This window comes from Aedes albopictus, chromosome 1 (genome assembly GCF_035046485.1).
Source record: "Aedes albopictus strain Foshan chromosome 1, AalbF5, whole genome shotgun sequence".
Lineage (NCBI taxonomy): Eukaryota > Metazoa > Arthropoda > Insecta > Diptera > Culicidae > Aedes > Aedes albopictus.
Genome location: NC_085136.1, coordinates 167764270 through 167789269, shown reverse-complemented (window position 1 = coordinate 167789269; position 25000 = coordinate 167764270). Strand labels below are relative to the sequence as shown.

The 25000-nt window shown below is 44.3% G+C and overlaps 2 protein-coding genes across 2 annotated transcripts in view; one reads left to right on the top strand and one right to left on the bottom strand.

Annotated features, from left to right (window-relative positions):
- Positions 1-1798: 1798 nt before the first annotated feature.
- Positions 1799-12595, top strand: LOC109431436 (ribosome biogenesis protein NOP53). Its single transcript, XM_019707643.3, has 5 exons — positions 1799-2009; positions 2096-2533; positions 2597-2811; positions 11922-12102; positions 12174-12595. The coding sequence occupies exons 1-5, from the start codon at positions 1894-1896 to the stop codon at positions 12514-12516; spliced, it is 1293 nt and encodes a 430-aa protein (XP_019563188.3). The 5' UTR covers positions 1799-1893; the 3' UTR covers positions 12517-12595.
- Positions 12596-13804: 1209 nt separating this feature from the next.
- The window catches only part of LOC109412166 (uncharacterized), a gene marked incomplete in the record, with an annotated part of 32331 nt that continues 21135 nt past the window's right edge, over positions 13805-25000 (bottom strand). The window contains 7 exon segments of the mRNA XM_062845776.1: positions 13805-14916; positions 18449-18511; positions 19376-19635; positions 19705-19813; positions 22585-22761; positions 22838-22957; positions 23020-23220. Coding sequence (XP_062701760.1) covers positions 14057-14916; positions 18449-18511; positions 19376-19635; positions 19705-19813; positions 22585-22761; positions 22838-22957; positions 23020-23220 — 1790 coding nt within the window.

Genomic DNA, 25000 nt, shown 5'->3' with positions numbered 1-25000 from the left:
TCAGAAAATTAAGAAATGAAATTGTGTTCTGATAAAATCAGCAGATGGGCTGCAGTATGACGAAAGCATGACCACCGACGACGGCGACGCCGCGGAATACAAGCAAACACTCTACGTTTAAATCAATCAAACTATGAAATTCTGTAAGATTATTGAGTCTTTTACGCTCCTAAAAAGTTTTGTTTTGAACATAGTTCGTGAATCTATCTTATCTTAGTTTATCATGAGAAATGTTGGTAATTATTATGAAATAAACAGCATTATCCAATGTTTGTTTATTCCAGCACACCTATGGGTGGCATTACTTAAGAGTGTTGGAAATGTTTCGGCCAAAATAGTTCTGAACCAAAATCAGATGGCGCTAGTTTTCAACGGTTTTTATTTTAAAATTTTGGACGAGAATTTCATAAACCTTTGCACTAGCTGGCATGTCGGTTCGTCGGTGATTTCTGTGATTTCTGGAGCTCGATTTGAATAGGTCGTATGTGCTTTTGTCGATATAAAATTCGATCAGTTTATTTTAGTCATTGTAGCAATATGGCAGATATTTTGCAAACTTTCAATGATGGAACAGAAAGCCTGTTTTGTGAGAGCAACATTAACGGCGGCTACTTTTCGAGCAACCCGCGTAGCGCTACCATTTTGACTTAACCACCCTTTTCCACACCGGTAGCAATCAAATTAGTCACCCTGATTCGTATCGGGAGGCACAGAGAACAGACATCCAGGCTAGAACAAATTTCATTCGGAAAGTTGTGTAAGGATTTGAAGCTTTCCTTGAGTAAGGTTGCAAACCAATACACGATGACAACACTAACGCCACCAAACACCATATTGCCACAGTCAGTGGTGAATTGAAACATTTCAAGTGGTGAATTAAATTTGTATGGGAAATTAACCGATTGCAGCGCCACGCTATTGCCACTTGTGTTGCCGATTTCAAATGGCCGTTAAATTCCTTACACAGCTTTGGAACTGGACTTGGATGTATGTTCTCTGTGTGGGAGGGCTGTCATATTCCCATAGCATTTTTAGCAGCGCAACTGTCCCGCTACTATATTTGATCACCCACCCATAGCGCTACTATTTTGCGAGCGCATCCAGCAGCGACCGGTAAAGTTTGCTGCAATGATGAAGGGCTGCCAAACGGGGTATAGAAGCGCACCGTTAAAGGTGCTCTGAGTATTCTGCTGTTTGTATCAACTTTGCTCAATTTCAACGGTTTTCGCTATAATAAGCGAATCCAACTGATCGAATTTTTGATCGACAAAAGCACATACGACCTATTCAAATCGAGCTCCAGATTTAATCTTAATCTAGATTTATCAGGGGACCCGCATGCGGCAAGGTAGGCCTACTGCTCATCTTTTGCGAGTGTGTTAGTGTGACTGGCAACACGACCAGAAGCCTAGTCGAATCCTGCTTGGAAATCGGTTTGTTTTGTCGATGGGGGTGGCCCGCGAAATCGCATTGTGTTGTTTGGGAAGGCCCGCTCGATGCATGTTAGGTAGGCGTAGTTTGTTCGAGTTTGACGTGCTTGCACCTTCCCTGAGATTTATCGATTTCTGAGCTAGACCCAGTATAGATAATTTTGTCGGTGTACCGCTCGCGGAGTGGATTAATATCACCGTGTATGAAATATTTCTAATCAGCGGACTGTTTACTCGTTTGAAAAGAGAGATGTCGCCTGAATCGATTATTTCCTGATTAACGCGAACAGCGTGTTTATGAACGAGGCAATGAAAAGCATGATAGAAATTGCAAGTTTCTGTTTTGATTACTCTTCTAGTGGATGCATGTCGCGGCTGACAGTCCAGATTGCAGTGCAAAGGCAGATTAGTGTCGTGCGTGTTTTTCTTCGGTAGGATCGTTTTTGTTCAAAATTTCGTGAAAATGAAGGAGAAAAATCGTCACATATCCATGAAAACCAAAACCGCCTGGCGGAAGAACATCAACATTTCGGATGTGGACACTTTCCTGGAGGAACAACGGCAGGAAGAGCGTATCGGGTGAGCAAAGATTTTTGCTTGTTTCATAACCTCAAAGGGCAGGTAAATAACCCCACATGTGAATGTTTTGAATCGCTTTCTTTCAGTACTGTTGCAGATAAATCGGATGCCGAGCTGTTTATGTCCGAAACGATCCCGTCGTCGGCCACCAAGAGTCTGAAGAACGCACGCAAGGACAAATTCTCCGCCGTTCCCAAGTATTGCATCTCGTTGGAAAATAGCTCCAAAGTGCAGGATCCCATCGTCAAGCGCAATAGGGTGACCAACGAGGCGAAAATATCCAAAAGAACTTCCCAAGCGAATCGGCTGGAGCAGAAAAAGCTTAAATCCCTCGTCGCTAATCGCAAGTCAGCGCGTGCTCTCAAAACTGGCTTCAACAAGGACATCTGGGCAGAAGAACCCGTTCCGGCGGAATTGAAACATGAATGGTTCCCGGAACATGTAGTGCTGCATCACATGAAGAATACCGGAAAGCCTCTGGTCAAGGTTGCGGAATCAACGCATGCCAAACCCAATGCAGTTCGGTAAGCCACACCATGGTCCGCTTGAGTGAAATTCAATAATAATAATTTCATCATTTTCCGCAGCAATGTTGAGATACCTGTGAGTGGTGCAAGTTACAATCCATCCATCGATGACTACAATGAGCTGAAACAGACGGTGGTGGACAAGGAGCGGAAGAAAATCAAACACAGCGAGCATTTGGATCGGGTCGTGACCCAAAAGTTCCTCAAAATGTCAAAGGAAGAGAGGGAAAGCATGGTGCTCAAGGAAATGTCCGAGGGTTTATTCGAAAATGCAGGTATGTATCGATGAAATAGTTCTAACCCTCGTGGGATAGCGCTGTTGTATTTTGTACAATATGTTGGAAAATCTCGCTTAAACTGTTGAAAAGTTTGTGGGTGTTGATTGGTTGTAATTAATGAGACGTCCAATTTGAATGTGGTCTTCGACAAAGTTGTAGTAATAGAGTAGCCTATGAGTACCAAGGGTCAACTAACGCTCTAGGGAATTTGGGGAAATGCTACGGTCAATTGAATGAAAAACGTCCTTTTCCCATATTAATTCCCATACAATCTTTGAAGGGCTTGTGCACTTTCAATTTTCAACAAATTCAGCTCAAAATTTGGGAGAAGGCATAGAATCTGATAATGAATCGAATAAACGGTGTGGAGCAAAAACTATTTTTTGAACCACCTACCTTAGTACCTATTGGCAGTGGGAATTGGCTGAATTGGCACCTTTACGCTTGTTGTTATACAGTAGACTGGGTCAACAAAGTCGATTTTTCGGAACCTTTTAGCGTCCAAAGCAACTGTGCAAAATTTGGGAGCGATTGGTTGCATCCCCGTATTCCGCATTGCGATTGAAATTTGTATGGAAATTAGTATGGGAAAACGTGCTTTTTTGCATTTTTATCATAACTTGAAGATTTTCGTCCAAAACGATCTAACTAATGACGTTAAAGCATAGCCTAGGATATGCCGAAAAACTTTGCCGAAGACCGGAAAGTGATCCGACACTTGTGAAAAAAGTTGTAACGTACAGATTGTCCGGTGGTGCTTAACATTTAACATGTAAAAGAATAACATCAATAATAAAATCTCAATTTTTGGCCTAAGTTACCAGGCGAATAACTTTTTTCCCAAGCGTCGGATCACTTTGCGGTCTTCAGCAAAGTTTTCCGGCATATCGTAGGCTATATTTTAACGTCATTAGATACAAGGTATTGGACAAAAAAAAATCAACTTATGAGTAAAATGCAAAAAAGTACGTTTTCCCATACTAACTTCCCTACAAATTTCAATCGCAATGCGGAATACGGGGACGCAACAAATCGCTTCCAAATTTTGCACAGTTGTTTTGGACGCTAATATAGATTGAAAAATCTTTGTTCCGGGTTGATACGATCAAATTTAAAGTTTCTCCATACAACGTTGACCCACTCTATTATACAGACTTGGAAGGGCGAGATTACCCACGCTCGGTAGGTTGTTTAATAGAGGATATCCTACCTCAACTAGACCTGCTGATTTGCCGCTACTGCGTGCGAGGGCAAATGTCATCTCTCTGAGTTAAAATGGTTGACCCAACACTGAATCTGTAGTGTTTTTTTTTTTCTTCTAAACCATATGGGGGAAATCTGCTCAACAGACACACGAACAGGAAGGTCCGGGTAGTGTGGGGGTTAAGGCCGTTTTCTACAACAAAAGTTAAAGCCAGGCCTATTCTCTTCTCGACTTACTAAACAGCATTCCTATGGTCGCCAAACCGCCCCCCCCCAAGCTTTAGCTGCGTAGCCTTCAGCAACGAATATCGATGACTCGCTTAGGGGAGTCCATTACAATAGCGTGCTGGCGCTTAGACAATTTTCCGAGTGGTCCTCACTGATGCCTACGTGCAATCATATCTAACCTGCTGAAGGCAAGGCTATCATTATCCTTCAGGCCCTATCAGTTGAACCAGAAGGTTGCTGACAGTAGGGTCTCCACCTGCCCCGGCCCTTACCGGGGACCTCTTTCCAACCGCGGGCTCGAATCCAACCCAGTAGACCGACGCCACGACAGCAACGATACCAGGATGTTCTCTCCGCGGCCACTTAATCGCTGTAAGGGTCGATTTCGACCGCAGGGCACCGGTATAACTTACGAAGCCGACTCAGAACCCCTGGACCACCTCATGTACCGCATCTGAACTAGCCATTCTCCGAGTCCACGAGCCACTTCCTTTGTAGCTCCAAGACGATGTGGGTGATAGCCGTTGAAACGGCATTCCAGCCAAAATCAACCCTACACACATTCTTCTTCTTCTACTCCTCAGGGGTTGCCAGACTGATGTAGTCTATACTGCCAAATCAACCCTACACATTAGCGTGGGACATAAGAAAACATTTTACTCCTGTGCACTTTTTGAGCTCCATTTTGGCCCCATATCAAGGCTCTTTTAGAGGCGTAATCAACGTGTCTATCGAAGGGAAGCTCGATCATAACGCATAGTGTTTGATGGAGCGCTTCGACGTGCACCGCTTGCTGCTGCGCCTTCCAATTGTTCACAACCACCACCTCAGTTTTGTGGTAAGCCAACTCCAGCTTCCTGGACCTCATCCACAGCTCCACAACCTTGACCGAGTGGGCAGTAGTCAAGTCCACTTCTTCGATCGACTCAACGTAGACTTTCAGCATAATGTCGTCAGCAAAGCCGACGACCTCCACCATCACTGGGAACTCTAACCTTAACACTTCGTCGTACATGACATTCCGTAACACCGGGCCCAGGACAGAACCTTGCGGGACTTCTGAGGTTACGTGAAAGCACTTTCGACCCAGCTCTGTGTCATAAACTAGTACTCGATTCTGAAAGTAACTTCCGAGAATCTTGTGCAGGTACCCGGGTAATTCCAGTCGCAGGAGCGCATTGGCAATAGCCGGCCTACTGGCACTATTGAACGCATTCCTTACATCCAGAGTCACTACTGCACAATAGCGAATCCCGCTTCCCTTACGCTCGAGTGCTTTTCCGGCGGTTTTTGTAACCGAATAGCGTCTACGGTCGATCTCCCCTTCCGGAAGCTGTACTCGAGAGACTATTACACCCTCGGTGTGCCTCAACATTCTATTGAGTATGATCGATCCAGCATATTGGTCTATATGCCGGCGGGTCTCCCGTTGGTTTCCCCGCCTTTGGCAATAGAACCAGGCTCCGCCACTTCCATACTTCTGGGAAAACTCCCTCGTCCAGGCATTTATGCAATAGCTACTTTTAAGGCCAGGTTCGGAAATACGTCCGGACCTGGGGCCTTACCTAGGCTAAGGGACTTTGTTATCCCCGCAAGTTCCACATCAGTGACCCTCTCCTGATCGCCAGCCCCTGTCCCCGGCTGTCCTACGAAAGGAGGCTTAGGACTAGAATCATGACGCGGAAAGAGCTCCCAGGTGGCCCCCTCCAACATCTCTGGAGATTGCTCTCTAGGAGCCATTAGACCTCTCGTCTTGGCCATCACGGTCCTGTAGGCATCACTCCACGGATTCGCATTGGCACTCTGACAGAGACCCTCAAAGCAGGCCTTTTTGCTTGTCCTTATCTCGGTCTTCAGCGCGGTTTTTGCAGCGGCGAACACAACCCGCTGTTCGTTTTGCTCTTTCTCAGATCGCTGCATCTGCCGCCTAGCCCGTAGGCAGGCGCGGCGCAGGTCCCAACCGCTTGAAACCACGAGTAAGCCGGAGGCCTGCCATTTCCAGGGTAAATTCGACTAGGCATGGTCGCATCGCACGCACGTGAGAGCACCGCTACCAGCTCGTCGCTGTCTAAACCAAGTAGGTTTCGCTCACGGAAGAGTGCCTCCCTAAATACCCCTTCGTCGAAGTATGATGTCTTCCACCTGCGACCTGCGAGGGCTTGGTCTTGGCCTAGCCGCCTCTTCCTCTACCCGCTGCCTGCTGTTGTTGTAGTCGATACTGTAGCGAACCGCCAGGTGATCGCTGTGAGTGTAGCTATCGTCTACTCTTCAGTTCGAACTACTTGTTAGGTTAGGACTACAAAAAGTAACGTCGCACCGTTTCGACTAAAGGTACCGACATTAGCCAGATCGACATCTAGTATGGCCAGTGTCTCTGGTAGGATCTGACCCCGCGGGTTCGTGAAACGGCTTCTCCATTCCACGGCCCAGGCATTGAAGTCACCCGCTATTAACACCGGCCTTTGCCCTGTCAGCACGGTCATCATGCGGTCCAGCATCTTCGTGAACTGCTCGATCGGCCACCGCGCATAACAGTTACAGAAGAATATCCCGTTTACTTTGGCGACCACAAAGCCCTCAACCGCCTGACAAAGCAATTGATGAGCTGCGTTACGTGCACTGTGATTTGTTAACTGAGGCTTTCTTAAAGGCCGGGCACCTTGGATCACCCATTGGATGCCTGTTGTTCACGGATTTCCCGGTACAAATCAGACAAATGGGTGGACTCGTGCAGCCTTGTGCTTTATGGCCTTCGGCACCGCATCTACTACACAGTTTGCTCCTGTCAGGGTCTTTGCAGTCCCATGACTTGTGTCCTAGTTTCTCCGGTGGCTCGTGGAACGTTAGATGACATACGGCTACCTTAATCCTCCCTACTTAAACGGACTTTTTTACGTCCGCCACAGGTAGGGTAGGTAATCAAAATTTGAACCAAATTGCGGCTTTCTGAAGCAGTGCAAATGTTAAGTGATTTTTTCTCCCACAGGGAAGTAATTTACTACGGCAAAATCGTGTGCACATGAAAGCCACGGGTATAAGCTTTGTGTTAAATGGTAAAAAGTTTATATTTGCACCGAATTTCATTGAAATATTCGATTTTTCATCAACAATGATTTTAATCTTAATTTGAACCATCGTAATCCCTGGGCTTGGATTATATCTTCCAGGAAGCCCTGGGCTTGGATTATATCTTCCAGGAAGCTTTGATTTCAGGCATGTGGTCGATGGCCTTTGCAGTAATGATTGGAATAGCTGAATGTATAATCAATGGCAAACAATTCTGTAAGAATCAGATCTTCAAGTCATCTGATATAGTTATACTGATCATGACGCTGCATAGTATATCGAACATTTGTCGAAGTCATTTATGTGCCGGGAAAATATAATTCCAAGTAGGAGAGAATATTACAAACTGAGGGAGGGTAATAGGCCCAGTCAGACCCCTGAATGGGCAATGTGGGTTAGTTTATGGGAATGCCATTGAAAGTTTGTAATATTCTCCGAGGCTTTCGAAATCCAACAGGGCGCGTCCCCGGGTTGCGGATAGGGGGAAAAGGGAGATTTTTCACATTTGTACTGTAATCAGCCAATGTGGTATTATCTCCTATGGTGTTGTAGTGCGAATGAATGATTGCATTCTATGGGAATTCGAACCTTGTAATGTATTGTTTATCAACTTCAATTTTCTAAGCTTGATAAGGTTTTGAAGACAAACATGAGATGAGAGAATTGCCTAATAGGAAAGTCACATCAGCAAAGCTTTTACATATGCAAATGCTATCCATGGGGTCATGTCTAGCATTTAATATGTATGGCAATGACTGATTCTTACCTAGCAGGGGTACTACAAGACCACGCGGACAATTCGATTAAAGGCTTAATTGGGGATAATATATTTTCCAGAACTGAAAGGACATTTTTTCCGGGGTGACTGGCGAGTTGGAGAGGGTAGAAGTTTCCGTTTGTTATAATTGGCAAAATAAACAATCGGGCACTTTTCTTTCTATGACTTGCTTGGTATTTTGTGAATTATTGTTTTTTGGTTTTGGAAGGTATGCGATTCACTATTGAGCCTTAAAAATATTTTGCATCTGAATAGCATTGATATCGTCAAGTCTACACCAACACCCTAATCCCACACCAAAATACCCTTTTCCTATCCCATGGCGTTTATGTGGTCAGCAAAGACTATTCAGCCATTACCCCTCCTTATCATCGGCTTTGGACTGACTTGCGCTCTCATTGCCCCACCAAATGCTGCAAAATGAAAATGAAAATGAAAATTTGAACCATCGTAATCATAATTTGAACCAATTTTAATCCTTATTTGAACTACTGGCGGCAGCAGCTCGAGCAACTCACAAAACAGCCAATTCCATGCTAAACAATCAAAAATCACATGAATCTGCTAATTCTCATACCTATTTTTCATTAGGCAACTCAGAATATTCGAAATTCTTTAGGAATTTGGAAACTAAATTTGGAATTTTTCATCCCCCAAGAATAAACAAAGCAACTACTAGCGCAATCTACAGGCCAACACTAGAAGCTCACCCTAGTTTACAAGTTCAAATTTAGATTACAAATGGTTCAACTTAAGATAACATTCTCCAAGTAAGAATTACTTAAATTTGATAATTTTATGACAAATAATGCGGAATATTATTCGGTTGGTCGATTCTACGATAAATAAGCTTGCATTTGACGTGTTCACATATTGCGTGTGATACAATGCATTAGCTGTACGAGTGCACAGAAAATGTACTTTTTCTGGGGGAAATGGGTGAAATCACAGTGATTTTTCAATTGCCTGTTTTCCATGACAAAAACACTTTTTTCAATGCTTTTAAAGTCCATGTTATCAGGTCATAATACGGAAAGCTGTTTAACATTTTTTTCGGGACAATATTTGCCTAGAAAGTACGTCGTTTTAATGAATTTCGAAATGGTTCAAATTAAGATTACAATTTGACTAGTTCAAAGTTTGATTTCTTACCCTAGCCTAACGACTGCAGTAGCCATCTGCACGTCGCACTGTTGCCGCAGTGCCGTTATGCTCTCGTCCATTTCGGTGACCTTGTCTAGGGTTTTCACCTTCAAAGTCACCGTTTGTGTAAGTGCCCTCATTTCTACCCCTTCGCCAAGGACCTCTGAATCCTTACGGTGTGAGGAGGAATGATAAAGTTTTTTATGCATATTGTGGATGGGTTGACGGCGTTTTTTTTTATCTTACCAAGTGTTTTAGAGGGCTAATTAAGCGTCGATTCTAATTGGCAACTCTATTGACTACAACTTCACCAGACATTATTCAAATCGGGTGCCTCTTTAATTACTTATAGATTTTCACCCAATTGAAAAAAAAAAACATGTGGTGCCAAACATATCACACCGGAATCAATGTTACTATGTTTCCATGAGAATTGCAGTGATGCCAATCGGATAGGAAGCATCATGAGCAGATTTTCATCTATCTGTAATATAAAAATGCAGTGGTATACGTGGGACCGCGCATAACTTACAAACGGATGGTCCGATTAGGGTCGTCTGAGTTTTGGAGGTGAAGCAATAATTGTGCGACTAGTTCCGGATGATGTACAAAAGCCAACCAGATTTTGGGACAGACTGCAAGTCACCAGGACAAACGACGCTACACTCACCTCGTGGGGAGTCGCTTTCATAGCCCTGTCACGACTTTGAGATGCGTGTGCGATCTCTACTCTATTCTGCAAAGTTTTAGACCACAAGGCAAAAGTCGTCCATACATACATTGTTTCTTGATTGTATGCTTCTGAGCTGAGAAAATAGCAAGTGAGTGTTCCCATCCTTATGCGAACCAGTCCCAAACAACATTATGATGACTACCATGCTACCATCGTTTGGAAGAGGTTCTGAAAGCCGTGATAAAACAAAAGTATTTTATTTTGCTTTTATGGTGGTATTCTAATTGACTTGCTAAATGTTATTTAGCAGAAGAATTGCACTCGCGACAAAGGGTCGTTCGATAAACAGACTGAAATAAAAATATGTACTCTACCATTGAAGAAGTAGGGGGATTAGGGGCATAATGGACACCCGGGGCGAAATGGACACCCCTGTTTTTGCCGAAACCGTTGAATTTTATGTAAAACTTTTAATGCATAAGTGTAAAGGCACAAGTCATCGTTCTATTTTTCAAAAGTACCATTTATATTCCTTCAAAATAACCAAAATATCATTGAAATTGAAGTATGTTTTTCATATGGTGGATTTCTTATAATTTCGAAGCAGCAGCCAATAAGGTATTACGAGTGTTTGAGTGTGTTCACCATCAAAACAAGTGAATTGTTATCTCTTTTACATGTATACGCAGATTTAGCAATGGATAAAGTATTATATTTTTGATCAGAACTTACTCAAAATAGCAATTTCAATGTTGTAGTCGATTCGGGGCGAAATGAACACTGGCAATTATAAATGGATGTACGCGCGTTGCATACTGTTAGGCGTTTTAGAAAGTTTGGAAACAATGAATCCGATTATTTTAGCCTAAAATTTATTTAATTAACTTTGATGTTATGTAAACTCGTCTAAGATGGAGTATTATATCTGTGGTATTGATCTCCGTAGGCAAACTACTTAACTGGTCGATATTATCAAAGATACAGCATAAAATATGCAGGGGTGTTTATTATGCCCCGATGGGTGTCCATTTCGCCCCGTACCTTTCCTGCCAGCCCTAAAAAACACACGGTTTACAATTCATTATTTCTTCACAATAATGACATTCTACCTGCTGTAAATGATTGAAATTCGTAGGAAATTAGTTAAAGTTGTAAGCCAACCGATAATATGTTATGTTTTTGTCTGCTATACAGGCCTAACAAGCTCCTTTGCTTAGGGTGTCCATTATGCCCCTAATACCCCTACCTATGCAATTTACTAGTTTTCATTCATTTATTTAGTTAACATCAAATTCATGATAATACTGAATCAACAATTTGCCGCCATAATACTCGATTTGCAGCTGCAGCTCTCCAACGTCGGTCACGCCCAACACTCGCCAGATCACGCTCCACCTGGTCCGCCCATCGTGCTCTCTGCGCTCCACGCCTTCTTGTACCAACCGGATGGTTAGCAAACACCAACTTTGCAGGGTTGTTGTCCGGCATTCTTGCAACATGCCCTGCCCACCGTATCCTTCCGGCTTTGGCTACCTTCTGGATGCTGGGTTCGCCATAAAGTGCAGCGAGCTCGTGGTTCATCCTTCTCCGCCAAACACCGTTCTCCTGCACGCCGCCGAAGATCGTCCTTAGCACCCGTCGCTCGAAAACTCCGAGTGCTTGCATGTCCTCCTCGAGCATCGTCCACGTCTCGTGCCCGTAGAGAACCACCGGTCTTATTAACGTCTTGTACATGGTACATTTGGTGCGGGGGTGAATCTTTTTTGACCGCAGTTTCTTCTGGAGCCCATAATAGGCACGACTTCCACTGATGATGCGCCTTCGTATTTCACGGCTCACGTTATTGTCAGCCGTTAGCAAGGAACCGAGGTAGACGAATTCTTCTACCACCTCGAAAGTATCCCCGTCTATCGTAACATTGCTGCCAAGGCTTGTCCTGTCTCGCTCAGTCCCACCTACCAGCATGTACTTTGTCTTAGCCGCATTCACCACTAGTTTTATATTTCTATTTTGTAGATAAAAACGTTGCCAACGACGAAGAAGAGGACAGTGGCAATGAATACTCTGCGATCAACCAACCGGTTCAGAACAAAAAGAAAAAGCGAAGCGAGAAGAACCGACAATTCCGGGCGGTTACCAGGCGAAATTTGGAAGCCACCACCAAGGTGGAACTCAAGAAACTAAAGGACATCAACAAGTACGTAATGATGCGGGGCGGGTGGTTGATAAAACTTTTTACTAAATGGATTTATCTCTAACGTCCCTTAGGGTGAAGGAACTGAGTTCGGAGCTTAACAAACGGGAAAAGGGCGTGGAAAAGAAGCGGGAAAACCGCGCCAAACGTATGGAAGAAAAGCTGCAAAAACCTGGCCGAGTGGCGTACATGCAGTACGAAGAACCGGAGGAAGACTTCGTGGAACCTACAGAGCTGGCAGACAGTCTGCGGACGCTGGCGCCGCCAAAGAGTCTTGTAGCGGATAGGTTTAAGAGCTTCCAGAAGCGGACCCTGATTGCACCGAAGAAACATCGCGACGGTATTCCACGCACCAACAGGTCGACGCTCAAGAAGTGGAAACGGTACACGCTGAGTACGCATAAAGAGACGCCGTAATGGCTGGTTTGTTATTGCTGCGGGTAGGTAGGTTACATTTTGCATTGCAGATGATTGAATAAAGTACATATGCTATGAATTTGTTTGTAACATGTTAATTTTGTATATCACAAACCAAAATATGGCGTTGTCTTGGGAAACGTGGCCTGAGAACGTTTACTTTCGAGAGTTTGCCGTCCAAGTAATAGAAGAGAAGAATCCGATCGACAGATAATTAGCCCATCGTTGGATACCGGAACGCACGCCTGCCACCAGTACATTGGAAGCCTTGAATCCACCCACCACAGTGGAGCCCCTTCCGCTAGTGACCTGCAGCCGTCCCGGTTCTGTGTGTATTGTCGCTGAAGAGGTCTTCCGAAACTCTTGCGCAGGTAAGCACAACGTCCCTTTGAGCAACTCATACACTGAAATACGTGTTGTTTCCAGTTGTCCAACTAATGATCCAGCCGTCACAACGACTCCGTCATTATCCAGCGCTCGCTCGCTCAGCGGTCATCAAGAGATCACCGTTTACTATCAGAACGTTGGCGGTATGAATAGTAGTGTCGCGTATTTCCGTGTTGCTATCTCTGGTAGTTGCTACGACATCATCGTAATGACTACGAATTTTTTCGATCTGTTAGGAGCGCCTATAACAGCACTAAACTTCAATATTCTCGGCTTCATATTCAGATTAGCCAGGGAATTCACGGATATCTTATGCCTCAAATACTTGTACTATGCCCTATCCCGCTTCATACTAGAGTACTGTTCGGGTTGTTTGGAACCTGTTCTACAGTAACGGTATCGAAAGGATCGAGTCTGTTCAACGACGGTTTTTGAGGTATGCTCTATGGTGTTTGCCTTGGTCTAATTCGTATTGTTTGCCAAGTTACGAAATTCATTGTCAGCTGATCCATCTTGAACTTCCCATTAACGGTTTGTAGGTAGAGATACAGCTATGACTCTGATGATCTCAGATATTCTGCAAGGACACATTGATTATACCGATATTCTGAGACTAATCGACATTAATGTTCAACCTCGTGCTCTTCGCAACAACTAAATGCTGCTTTGTTCCAAAAAATTGCTTTGTTTTATGACAGAAGAACATGTGTTGTGGATGCTTACACGGGATGCTTATACAAAATAAAAAAAAAACTGAAAATTACTTGAGTGAAAAAAGCTACAGGAAAAGAACGACACTGCAATAGAAAGGCATTTATTTTTTTTTAAATAAGGAAGAAAAACGTGTTTTGAGAACCAGTGAATTACTTCGGTATGTTCCAGAACAATAAAACTCTAGCCATGTTCGTAGCTTCATCTATTCCGGATATAAATAAAATCATTATACATCTACCACGCTAGTTGGTCTCCGCAAAGAATCACTTGAATGCCTTGAATGATAAGGGTAATAAATTACGATAAAATACATAAAAACACTTACGCCGATAAAAAGTAAAACTAGTATTTTGGTACTTTCTTGTCACAAAACTAGATCGGTTGCTTTCATTTAGAAGACTCGCGTAAGTTCCCCAATGGCCATATGGATACCGTGCTATTAGACGTTGGTCGGCGCATCCATTGCGCAGATTATCGTTTTCATCACTGCCGCCGCGGCCAGCGAAGCGTAGTTTTGCCACTTCTTCGACGTCGTGCCGTCCTTGTAATCGGACACGCCCTTGACCAGAATAAAACTGTCCCGGCAGTTTCCGACGATGCTATCCAACACCGAGTTCATTTCCACATCGGTGGCCACCAGTCCGTACTCCTGGGAGTACTGTGTCCGGAGACTGTCCGACTTGATGAGATCGTATCCCGACCCGATGGGGCCGACGTGAATTCTGGTCTGAGGTACTCCATCGACGTCATCCTGGTCCACCGGATGTGCTACCTCAATCACATCCTTGTTGCCGATGTTCATGTACAGTTTGTCCGTGTTTGGGGCCGGTCTCGAGAAGTCGTTATCACTCCGGTGGTTGAGATTGATCAAGCCCTCTTTGATATATACCTCCCAGGGTTTCTTTCCATCGTCATTTAACTGCAACGACTTCCCAATGCTCTGGAGACAGTCGTCCACCGGGTAATAAGTTTTCAGATCACCTTGACCGTTGTAGACGTAACAGTAAGGCTTGGCATGGGTCCTGCCCAGGGCATCCAAGGCACTTTTGATTTGCTCGGACACTGCCGAGATTACCACGTCTCCCAAGCGGACGTGCTTCTTGTAGTCGGTGTAATGCGGAATACCGCCGGCCAACCCTACGATGAAGACGTAGTCCACCTTTTGGAATGTTCCGAGAAGGCGAGTAGTGGTGTTTCCAGCGGCTGTCATGGCCTCGCGGGTACTACCAACGGACGGTAGCTTGGTGCTAACGATACGATGGGCGCCAATGTTGCCCAGTGTGTAGACATTGGATTCACCTTGAAACGGGATGGGGAGTTAGTTTAGGTTTGTAACACGTGTAAGTCAACAGTGCACGAATGTAACATATTTGACCAATGTACCCGCCACCAAAGCTTCCAAAGCGTTACACATATACCTAAAGAGGTTTTAAAATTGCAAGAAATCGAACAATAATGATGAGAAATACTCCGACAGAACTGCATCTAGTGGCACCATTACCAAGTGTACAAAAGGTGGATATTATGGAGCGAGTAAAACAAGGTAGGTTACCGTAGGCTGACCATGTTGACAGTATTATAACCAAAGGTTAAAGCCATGAAAACGGGGTTTTAAAAGACGTTCTCTGGGGATGGAAATAAGAAGTCCGTCCGAGTCCATGGTCTACAACATACTCTAATCATTTATTGTTTTAGTTTGAGCTCTACCATATCTGAGTACCCGTTCGTGGGTATCGCTGTTTTACCGAGCGCGGAGTTACTACAGACAGTATGCCAAAAGAACAACAAATCGACATACTTATAAGCCGGAAACAGTAACATAAAAGCAGAATACGTGGTCTTATCTAATGATATATAGAAGATTGTGTGGTTGCGTAGATTACTGGAGAAGTAAAAAGACAACAAAGGTTGTCTGGATTTCGTTGTACTAGATCAACTAAAACGGCGATTCAAGCATATCGGTACACGGTATTACCACAGGTCAACCGCACTAAGTTATAGAATGAGACCTCCTTTTCAGGGAAGTCTGTTCAACGCAACGATGTAGGGTAAAACTGTACGACGGCGAATAATAAACAGTTGAAAAACGAGAAGAATGCAGCATGGGCGAGAATGCTGCAATACCATACGAGAGCGAATGAGGCACGTTATCGACAGGCGCAGAACAGGCGGAACTCAGTCTTCCGGAGGAAGAAGCACCAGCAAGAAGAACGAGATCACGAAGCGATGGAAGAGCTGTAACACGCTGAGGACACGCGGAAATTCTACGAGAAGCTGAACAGCTCGCGCATAGCTTTTTTGCCACGAGCCAACATGTGCCAAGACAATCACGGGAGTCTTCTCACGAGCGTGCATGAGGTGGTGGTCGAGAGGCGGCGGCAGCATTACGATGAGCAGCTCAATGGCTGGCGACGTTGCAAGCACCGAAGGTGGCGTGGTAACAGATCTATAAAAGTACGTGCGCAGATTTCCAGCCCTTAGCCTCCAAGATATTGAGGAAGTTGGCCGGTTGAAAAACAACAAAGCCGCTAGAGCAGATCAACTACCAAGCGACCTTATCAAATACGGTAGAGAAGCACTGGTGAGATCACTACATTGGGTCGTTACCAAGCTTTTGGAGAAGGAAATATTACCGGTGAAATGGATGGAAGGTATCGTGTGTCTCATCTACAAAAAGGGCGACAAGTTGGAGGGGCAATATCAGACTGGATTCATGGTTGAAAGAGCTACAATGAACAGGATTTTCGCCATCCGCCAGGTGTTGCAGAAATGCCGCGAATCACTTGTTCAACGATTTTAAATTGGCGTATGATACGATCGATCGAGACCAGCTATGGCAGATTATGCACGAATACGGATTCCCGGATAAAATGATATGATTGATCAAGGCGAAGATGGATTGAGTGATGTGCGTTGTTCGAGTATCAGGGACACTCGAATCTCGCAGAGAGTTACGGCAAGGTGAATGGTTTTTTGTGATTGCTTTAGAAGTTGTAATAAGGAGAGCGGGGATAAACACGAGTGGAACGATTTTCACGAAGTCCGTTCAGCTGCTTGGTTTCACTGATGATATTGATATTATAGCTCGCAAATTTGAGACGATGGCGGAAACGTACAAAGTACATGACTGCAAAGGGCTCCATGGAGAAATCACCGCACCGCCACCCCGAATTTCTATCGACGGTGATGAAATCGAGGCGGTTGAAGAATTCGTGTACTTGTGCTCATTGGTGACCGCCGACAACGACACAAGCAGAGAAATTAAAAGGCAGGAAGCCGAGCTTACTTTGGACTCCGCAGAACTCTACGATCGAACACAGCTCGCCGTCACACGAAGTTGACTATCTACAAAACACTGAATAGACCGGTGGTCCTCTATGGACACGAAGCGTGGACTCTACATGCAGAAGCTCAACGCGGAGTTTTTGAACCATCTACGGCGGAGTGCAGCTGGAAGACGGGACTTGGAGAAGGCGAATGACTCACGAACTGCATCAGTTGCTAAGAGAACCAACTATCTTCCACACAGCGAAAATCGGGAAGCTACACACTTAAATTTAGAAATTGATCTCTGTAAACGGTTTACCGAGAATCCAATATTTACTGATTCTCGGTAAAAATTTCACCGAGATTTCTGTAAACCATTACCGAGTCTCGGTGAACTTTGCCGAGATCTCGGTAAAAAGTTGGATTGCCGAGATCTCGGCAAAGTTTTAACGATATCCCGGTAAAACTTTTACCGAGATTCAGTAAAAATTGTTACCGGATTCTCGGCTGTTGGATTCTCGGCATTCCGTTTGCTAAGGTCGGCGATTTAATTTAAGCGTGTACGGTGGGCGGGTCACGTCATCAGGATGTCCGATAGCAATCCGACAAAAATGGTTCTCGAGAGTCGTCCGACCGGTACAATAAGACGTGGTGCGCGGCGAGCTAGGTGGGTTGATCAAGTGGAGGACGATTTGCGAACGCTTTGCAGAGTGCGAAACTGGGGACACGTACAGCCATGGACCGAGTAGAATGGGGACGATTCCTACGTACATCAGAGGACACTCAGGCCTTAGTGTGACCGGTAAAGATAACTAAGGTTAAAATCGTAAAACTGTGTAAAGGCATTGGGTGAACTGCCATGTTTGTTTGAATTTTTACGGGAGCTATGAAAGGTCATCTTGTACATGCTTTTCAACATCGCCCTGAAAGGTGTAATATAATTAGGCTGGGTTCAACAGCTGGGAACGGTAAATGCTCCTGCTTGAAACGTTGACAGAGTTTAAAACCGCCCGAAACGGGAAGATGCAAAAATTTGACTGATAGTGACTGAGTCTAAAGAAAAGTATAAGTTGTCTGACTGAATCAAGCATCAAAAGATGCACCTAGAAAATAGAATTACTTTAGACAAAGATATTTTGAAGTGCGTCTACCTTGGATCCTTATACATACTCGCTGTTGTCAACAAACTGTAGTTTTCATCACATAGTTAAAGTCACAATTGACAGATGATGTCTGATTATGGTTGTCTGACTAATCTTATTGGGCTGCTTTGCGCAACGCAGAGGATGCTCGAAATAGAATAATCGTACGAATTGAAGATGTGTACATATAAATGATTACATATTAGGTATTGAAATTATGTGTATTCTAAAAACTGGATAAACGTTGTTAATATGCTTAAGTGTTGTAGAATAACAAGGACACACAGGTGAAGTGAATGGAAACACACAAACACAATGATTTGAACTCCTTATAGGACTTTTGCAGCACGTGTATCGTCAGAAGCGAAGAAAGCTCAGCAACAACACTTTTATGTTGGTGGTTGTTCGCTGGATTATCTTACCAAATCGTCTTCTACTTCGCCTATGCCTCTGCAGGCCATTGATCGGAGCCTCGGGTGACGTTCCTGTCAGTATTGATTGATTAGAATTTGGATGTGGGTATCTTTAGTGCACCCTGTTTATGTATGTTTCTTACCGGGTAGAAGTGAAAAAAAAAACCAAAGAGTAAAAGCTCTTTTTTTCTAATCTCCAAAAATTCAACTATTTTTTTTTCTTTTCTTAGCGTATACTCTGTTAATCATTATTTGTATCAAGTCTACCCCATATGGCATACAGTCATTTGGCAATACAATACAATAAGCGATGTAGCATTTTTTATTTTCTTTTGTAATGTCTTTTGTAATGCATCAGAATTTGAAACTACATCGAAAAAATCAGGCGAATTAGTCTTTCTCACATTATGCCATGCGACTGTTATGCCAAACGACTGTAAGCCAAACAGCTCCATACAAATTTGGGTAGACCAGTTTTTTTTCTATTCTTTTACATCGCATAAAACATTGGGCATAATGTGAATTATGTGTCTATTTTGAGATGCTATCTATTCTTGTGTGGAATTAGATTATGCAAAATGTCCTTTGGGCCAACCTAACAAACATTGTGGCTGTACAACAGACGAATAAAGCTATTTTTAAGCTTTTTTATATTTTGACTGAATAAGCTGTTATTCAGCTATCATTGTTAGTTAGTCTTAATGTAAAATTAGTCACTCCTTTTGATTTTTCAGTTATTATTCCGTCATTCAGCTTACTGATGGCAAGCGTTGTTCTTCTGAAACCAATTCTAATCCACTTTCCACATTCTACCCGGATCAAGGAGTAATAGCATACCAGGGATGAGTTAACATGGTCGACTTGTTTCATGCTGTTATTCTACCTCCTTCTACATTCGACAATATAAAAATACAGAACATCTCAGGCAATACTCACCCACAGTGGTGTACCGGACGAACGTTTCCTTATTCTCCAGCATGGCATCCACTGCCAACTTTTCGCAATACTGCGCCGTAATTATGGCAATCGTCGGCTGCTTGTTCGATGCGATGGTCGGCATCTGTTTGACGATTTTTATCTCCTTATCGTCGTGATGGATGCGCGTGAACGAGTTGAACTCCATCGATTTGATAAGACCCCGCTCCTTCAGCAGAAGCATGATTTGGAGCACTTCCTCCTCGTCCCAACCGTTGTCCCTGGGATGTGTAAAGTGATTATTAAAAAAATGCCTAATTTTCTACTAGGTAACGGAAATATTATCTTACTTTGCTAAATCTTCCGGAGTGATTGGATTTGGGTAGGCCTGTTCAATCATCTCGAGAATCTTTTCCGGTGTCAGAGGAATAACTTCAAACTGGGAATCCTCGAACGACACTGAAAAAGATGAACATAATTTATCGTTACGTAGAGATAATAAACCTTAGATGAAATATGCAAATGTTGTTTTTTACTTAGATTAAAAAAAACACAGAACAAGTGAATGGCAAAACGGAACACACTAGCACATATGATTAAAAAATAACCTTAACGATATTATATAAATTATGTAGCATTATTTGTTGTATCCCTGAAAGCTCCACGCATTATGATCCATCCTTGAAGATTATCGTTGCAGCTGATGCGTCGTCAATAGGTTTGGGTGCCACGATCAGTCATCGCTTTCCAGACGAGTCGATAAGCACTCACAGAAGCGGGTGATTCAACCGCCAGGCGAGGAGATGTCTGGCGGTGCTCGCAAGGTTAGGAGAATACTAACTACCGGCAGTTGCTAGGCCCTCAGCAACCACAGAGTAGGGTGAACCAAGGGGACGACCACCCTTGGACGAAAGTCGAGCGGAAGAGGAAGAACCGCAGATCAAGGAGATCAGGGACGCCAAACCAAGAAGGCGTTAAAAAGTAAGTACCAAGCGCGAAAAAGGCGACGCGATCGCCATCAAGATCGAACAGTGTAAGTACTCGGACTTCTTGAAGGCGATGCGAAGCGACGCCACAGTCGTGGACCTGCCGACGTGCGCTATATCAGACGTACTCGTACGGGTGAAATGATCCTAGAGCTAACGCGCGACGAGGAACGCAAGGGCGCCGTCTACAAAAGTTTTGTGGAAGAGGTCCTTGGCGAAGGGGTAGAGGAGAGGGGCTCTTACAGCAGAGGCGGCCCTGAAGGTGAAAAACCTAGACGAGGTCACCGTAGCGGAAGAGGTTGTCACGGCACTGCGACAACAGCGCGTCGTGCAGGTGGCCGACGCTGCCATTTGACTACGGAAGGGGCCGACAGGTAGGCTGGTGCGTTGCGTATGTCATCTGAAAGTCCCTGACAGGAGCAAACTGTGCAAGAGATGCGGCGCCGAAGGCCATAAGGCACAAGACTGCACGAGTCCACCCATTTGTCTGATATGTACCGTGAAATCCGTGAACAACAGACACCCAACGCGTGGTCTAAGCTGCTCGGCCTTCAAGAGAGCCGCAGTGAACAAATCACAATGAAGGTAACGCAGCTGAACCTGAACCACTGTGATACAGCTCAGCAACTGCTTTATCAGGCGGTTTCTGACTGGGGACGGATATCGCCATCATAGCGGACCCATACCGAGTACCTGCAGGCAACGGCAATTGGGTCGCGGATGGGTCTAGAAAAAATGGCGGGGATATGGACGACGGATAAATATCCCGTCCAGGAGTTGGTGTGTATTACCTATGAGCGCTATGGCTATGGTCGCCAAAGTAAACGGGGTCTTCTTCTGTAGCTGTTATGCGTCTCCGCCGTGGCCGATCGGGCAGTTCACGCAGATGCTGGAATGTATGACGACCGTGCTAACAGGGCGAAAGCCGGCTGACTTTAATGGCTGGGCCGTGGAATGGGGAACCAGCGGGGTCAGATCCTGCTAGAGACACTGGTCATACTGGATGTCGACCTGTCTAATGTCGGTAGCAAGAGTACCTTTAGTCGGAACAGTGCGGAGTCGGTTATTGACGTAACATTTTGTAGTCCTGGCCTAACAAGTAGTACGAACTGGAGAGTAGACGATAGCTAAACTCAAAGCGATCACCTGGCGGTTCGCTACAGTATCGACTACAATAACAGCAGGCAGCGGGTTGAGAAAGAGGCGGCTAGGCCAAGGCCAATGAACAACGCCATACCGCTGCACCCTAATAATGCTGGTCAAGCTCGGCGTTCTGTAACAAGAGTGTCATTCGATTCCTCTATTTCGTTCTGCTAGGACAGGTAGGAAGGGATCCGAAAAGAGATTACCATCGGTTCGCGACTAAAAATATTTACGGTCTAGTGACTATAGTCTTTTAGGTACTGTGTCGCTTCGCTGTTGTATCGCAGCAGATATGTCAAGAAAAATCTGCTGTAGCCGCTCACAATGTGCATCACGTTGTGTATGAAATTGGACTCAAAAGAAACGGCTATTCCAACGAGTTTCTGGTACTTTTAATGGCTATCAATGTATACTGCACATAATGGCATAACTGTCCCATAATAATAGGAAATCAAAAAAAAAAAATGGGACGGTTGTGCGATTATAGGAAGTATATACATACATGAGCTGTATGCCTGTATATGTAGAGAAGATGGAGACAGTAGAAAAAAGATACTAAGTAAGAGTATAGGGACGGACCTTGAATTGAACCCAGGATATTGTGCTTGCGAATCAGAAGTAACAGCTATTAGTTGATGGCCTGGCGTCCAGTAACCAGATATTCAGATAATCTTAGAAGATGAAAAAATGTATGTGTGGGTAAAAAAGGTGTTTATAACCAACAGAAAATAATTAAAAGTACGCAATACGTAATCATCATATTTATTCTTATTGTTTAACCATTTAAAATGATTGGATGTATTCGAGTACTGTCATCAGATTGGTGAAATTCATTAGCGGGAATTCAGCGTAGTTCACAGTTTGTTATTTCCACGATTCCAATTCTTAAGATTGGGGACGTTCACAGTTTAGCAAGCAGACAAACAAATGCATCAACCATATCACTTGATAACACGTCCAACGACAAACACGGGAAGGTGGTTAGTTCAAACAGTCGTTAGGATCGGACAGGGACAACACCACGCTGAACATTGTTATCGGTTAGACTGTTGTTGCTGTTGTTATACATTTCGAGCCAAAGATTCTTCATCATGACCTCACCGGTTGAAGTAATCGGATCTGGCGAATCAGCCGGCTGATGAACTGGAGAGGGATGTATGCTATTGGAATGAGTTTTACCACCACCACCACCACCACCGTCGTGACTACAACCGCTATGGTTGGAGCCGTAAGCTTTGTTACAATTGCCGTAGCAAAATATAACATGTCCTGGACGAGCTTTGTGTTGAAATTTATACCATTAGCGATAGAGACAAGAATGGGAAATTCAATAGCGTAATGAGTAATATCTTACGTGGTCGCGATGGAGGCGCGGAAGTTTGCTCCAATATTCGAAGTTCCACTTCGACGGCTTGAATCTCGTTGTAGCCTTTCTGCAGCTGTTTCATAATCTTCTTGATGAATCCAACGTAGTCTGTAAATACACCCCAAAATATAGAACCATTGCTTCCCATATCGGTCCTCCCTCCTACATACCTCGTGGAAACTCTTTCGGACTGACAAGCTCACGGAAAAAGTCTTGTGCCACGTGGGCTTGCACTTCGCCATCATGTAGCCAGTCGCGGAACCAGAAACGAATTTTGCGGGATTCCTGCGAATGCTGGCCGGTGTTGGCGCTGACTAGGAAAACTCTGAACTCAAGACTGAGCTGTGCGGGACTGCGCTCTGCGTTCTGACCTGGAAGGAAATACGAACGAAAGGTGTAATTAATATATAAAGTTATCCATATAATAGTTTCAAAAAATCAAGAGAATTAACTTTTATTTACAAAAAGCTATTATTTCTCGTGCATTTGCAGTCATCCCTTATTGTTTTTTTTAATGTCCATTCTGTGGAATACTACTATTTTCTCTAAAGTATGGGTTCCCGAACTTTTCAAGTAGGTATACATACGTAAGCCACTTTGCTAGTAGACAGTTTGCCATGGTTCGTGTTGCTGGAAACGTGAAGCGCACAAATCTCCGAGATTATCCAGAAGGACTAAAAAATAGCAATGCAATAGAGTTGAAGACGTGATCGCGATCGTGGTATCCACGTAGGATATGGTATGCCAGTTAACGCGAATGAATTAGCAACTGATGATGAATACCGAGCATAATGGGAGCTAGTAGCGACGGTATTCTATCCTCACAGTGACCTAAAAGTGGGATAATGTCGGCGCCGCCTTTCGTCTTTTGCAACCGTAGCGAGGTCTCGAAGTCGTGTTCCATACCTTTATCATGCATAGGAAACTAACTAGTTATAAGCAAGGTAAAAGTAGGTTCAGATGAAAACTCCTGATTGGCACTGATCTGGTTCTAGGTTCTGTCTCCATAAGAGGATGTGCCAAGCCAACCCTCAGGTTCGGGTGGCCTGAAGAATGACTCCCATAGATTATCACTATGATCTATTGCAACTGCCTCATTGACAGGAAGGATATGTGGTCTTGATGGGACACAACAGACATAAAAATAATCAATGCAATCCAAAAAAAGAAAATGAGCGGAGAAACGGAAGGCGTTTGCTATAGACTGGCTAGATCGCCACAACGAGTGGTAAGGACGAAAGCTGGAGTATCTCCCAGTGAGACCGCCAGCTAAGAGTTGTGTGCATAACTGGTAGTGCAGCCTGGGCACTGTTGTTCTTCTGACTTCAGCTAGATTTAGGAGGTACGCCTCGAGCGTCTGTTCATCAAGAAGGTGCGGCTCAAACAACGTCTGTTCTGGTATCTAGCGGCTTAATATGAAATGCTCCTCCACCGGAAGCTATACCTAAGGTGGCAGCCCCACCACGGTGGATAGGGGACCTTAGGCCAACAACCTGCTGTTTCCAAAACCCAAAAAAAAACGTTACAGAAACCGAAAATGAAAGATTACGAACTGATTCAACGGCAACGACTTTTAGCGCGAAACAACGGACAAGAATTGGAACATGGAATGTATTAACCCTAGCCTAGCAGGGAAAACTGGCACAACTAGTAAATGAGGCATGCCGTATGAAGCTTGAGATCCTAGGACTGAGCGTAGTCCGTTTGCCGAACTTTGGAGAACACAGATTGGCGTCGGGTCAAATTCTGCTATAGTCTGGATTACGAGGTGAACACGTTCCTTGCCACCGTGGAGTTGGTTTCCTGCTCAGCGCTCACGTCCACGCTGGACTCATGAAGTGGGAACCTATTAATGAGAGGACAATTGTAGCCAGATTCAGAACACGGGTTCAGAACCTTACCATGATCCAATGTTACGCGCCAACCGAAGCTACTGAATTGCAAGTTAAAGAGAACTTCTACAGTCAACTGAATGCTGACGTGGACAAGATTCCGAAAGGTGATGTCAAGATCCTCATGGGCGGCTTCAACGCGAAGGTTGGTTCCGACAACTCGGACTATGAGCACGTCATGGGACGCCATGGTCTCGGAGAAATGAGCGAAAACGGAGAGCTGTTTGCAGAGTTTTGTGGCAATAATGACATGGTGATA

Bases quoted from the DNA above. Each gene is read 5' to 3' on its own strand.
- LOC109431436 (XM_019707643.3), top strand. From the start codon at position 1,894: ATGAAGGAGAAAAATCGTCACATATCCATGAAAACCAAAACCGCCTGG. The intron at 2,534-2,596 runs GTAAGCCACACC...CATTTTCCGCAG, and splicing joins GCCAAACCCAATGCAGTTCG to CAATGTTGAGATACCTGTGA. The intron at 12,103-12,173 runs GTACGTAATGAT...AACGTCCCTTAG, and splicing joins AAACTAAAGGACATCAACAA to GGTGAAGGAACTGAGTTCGG.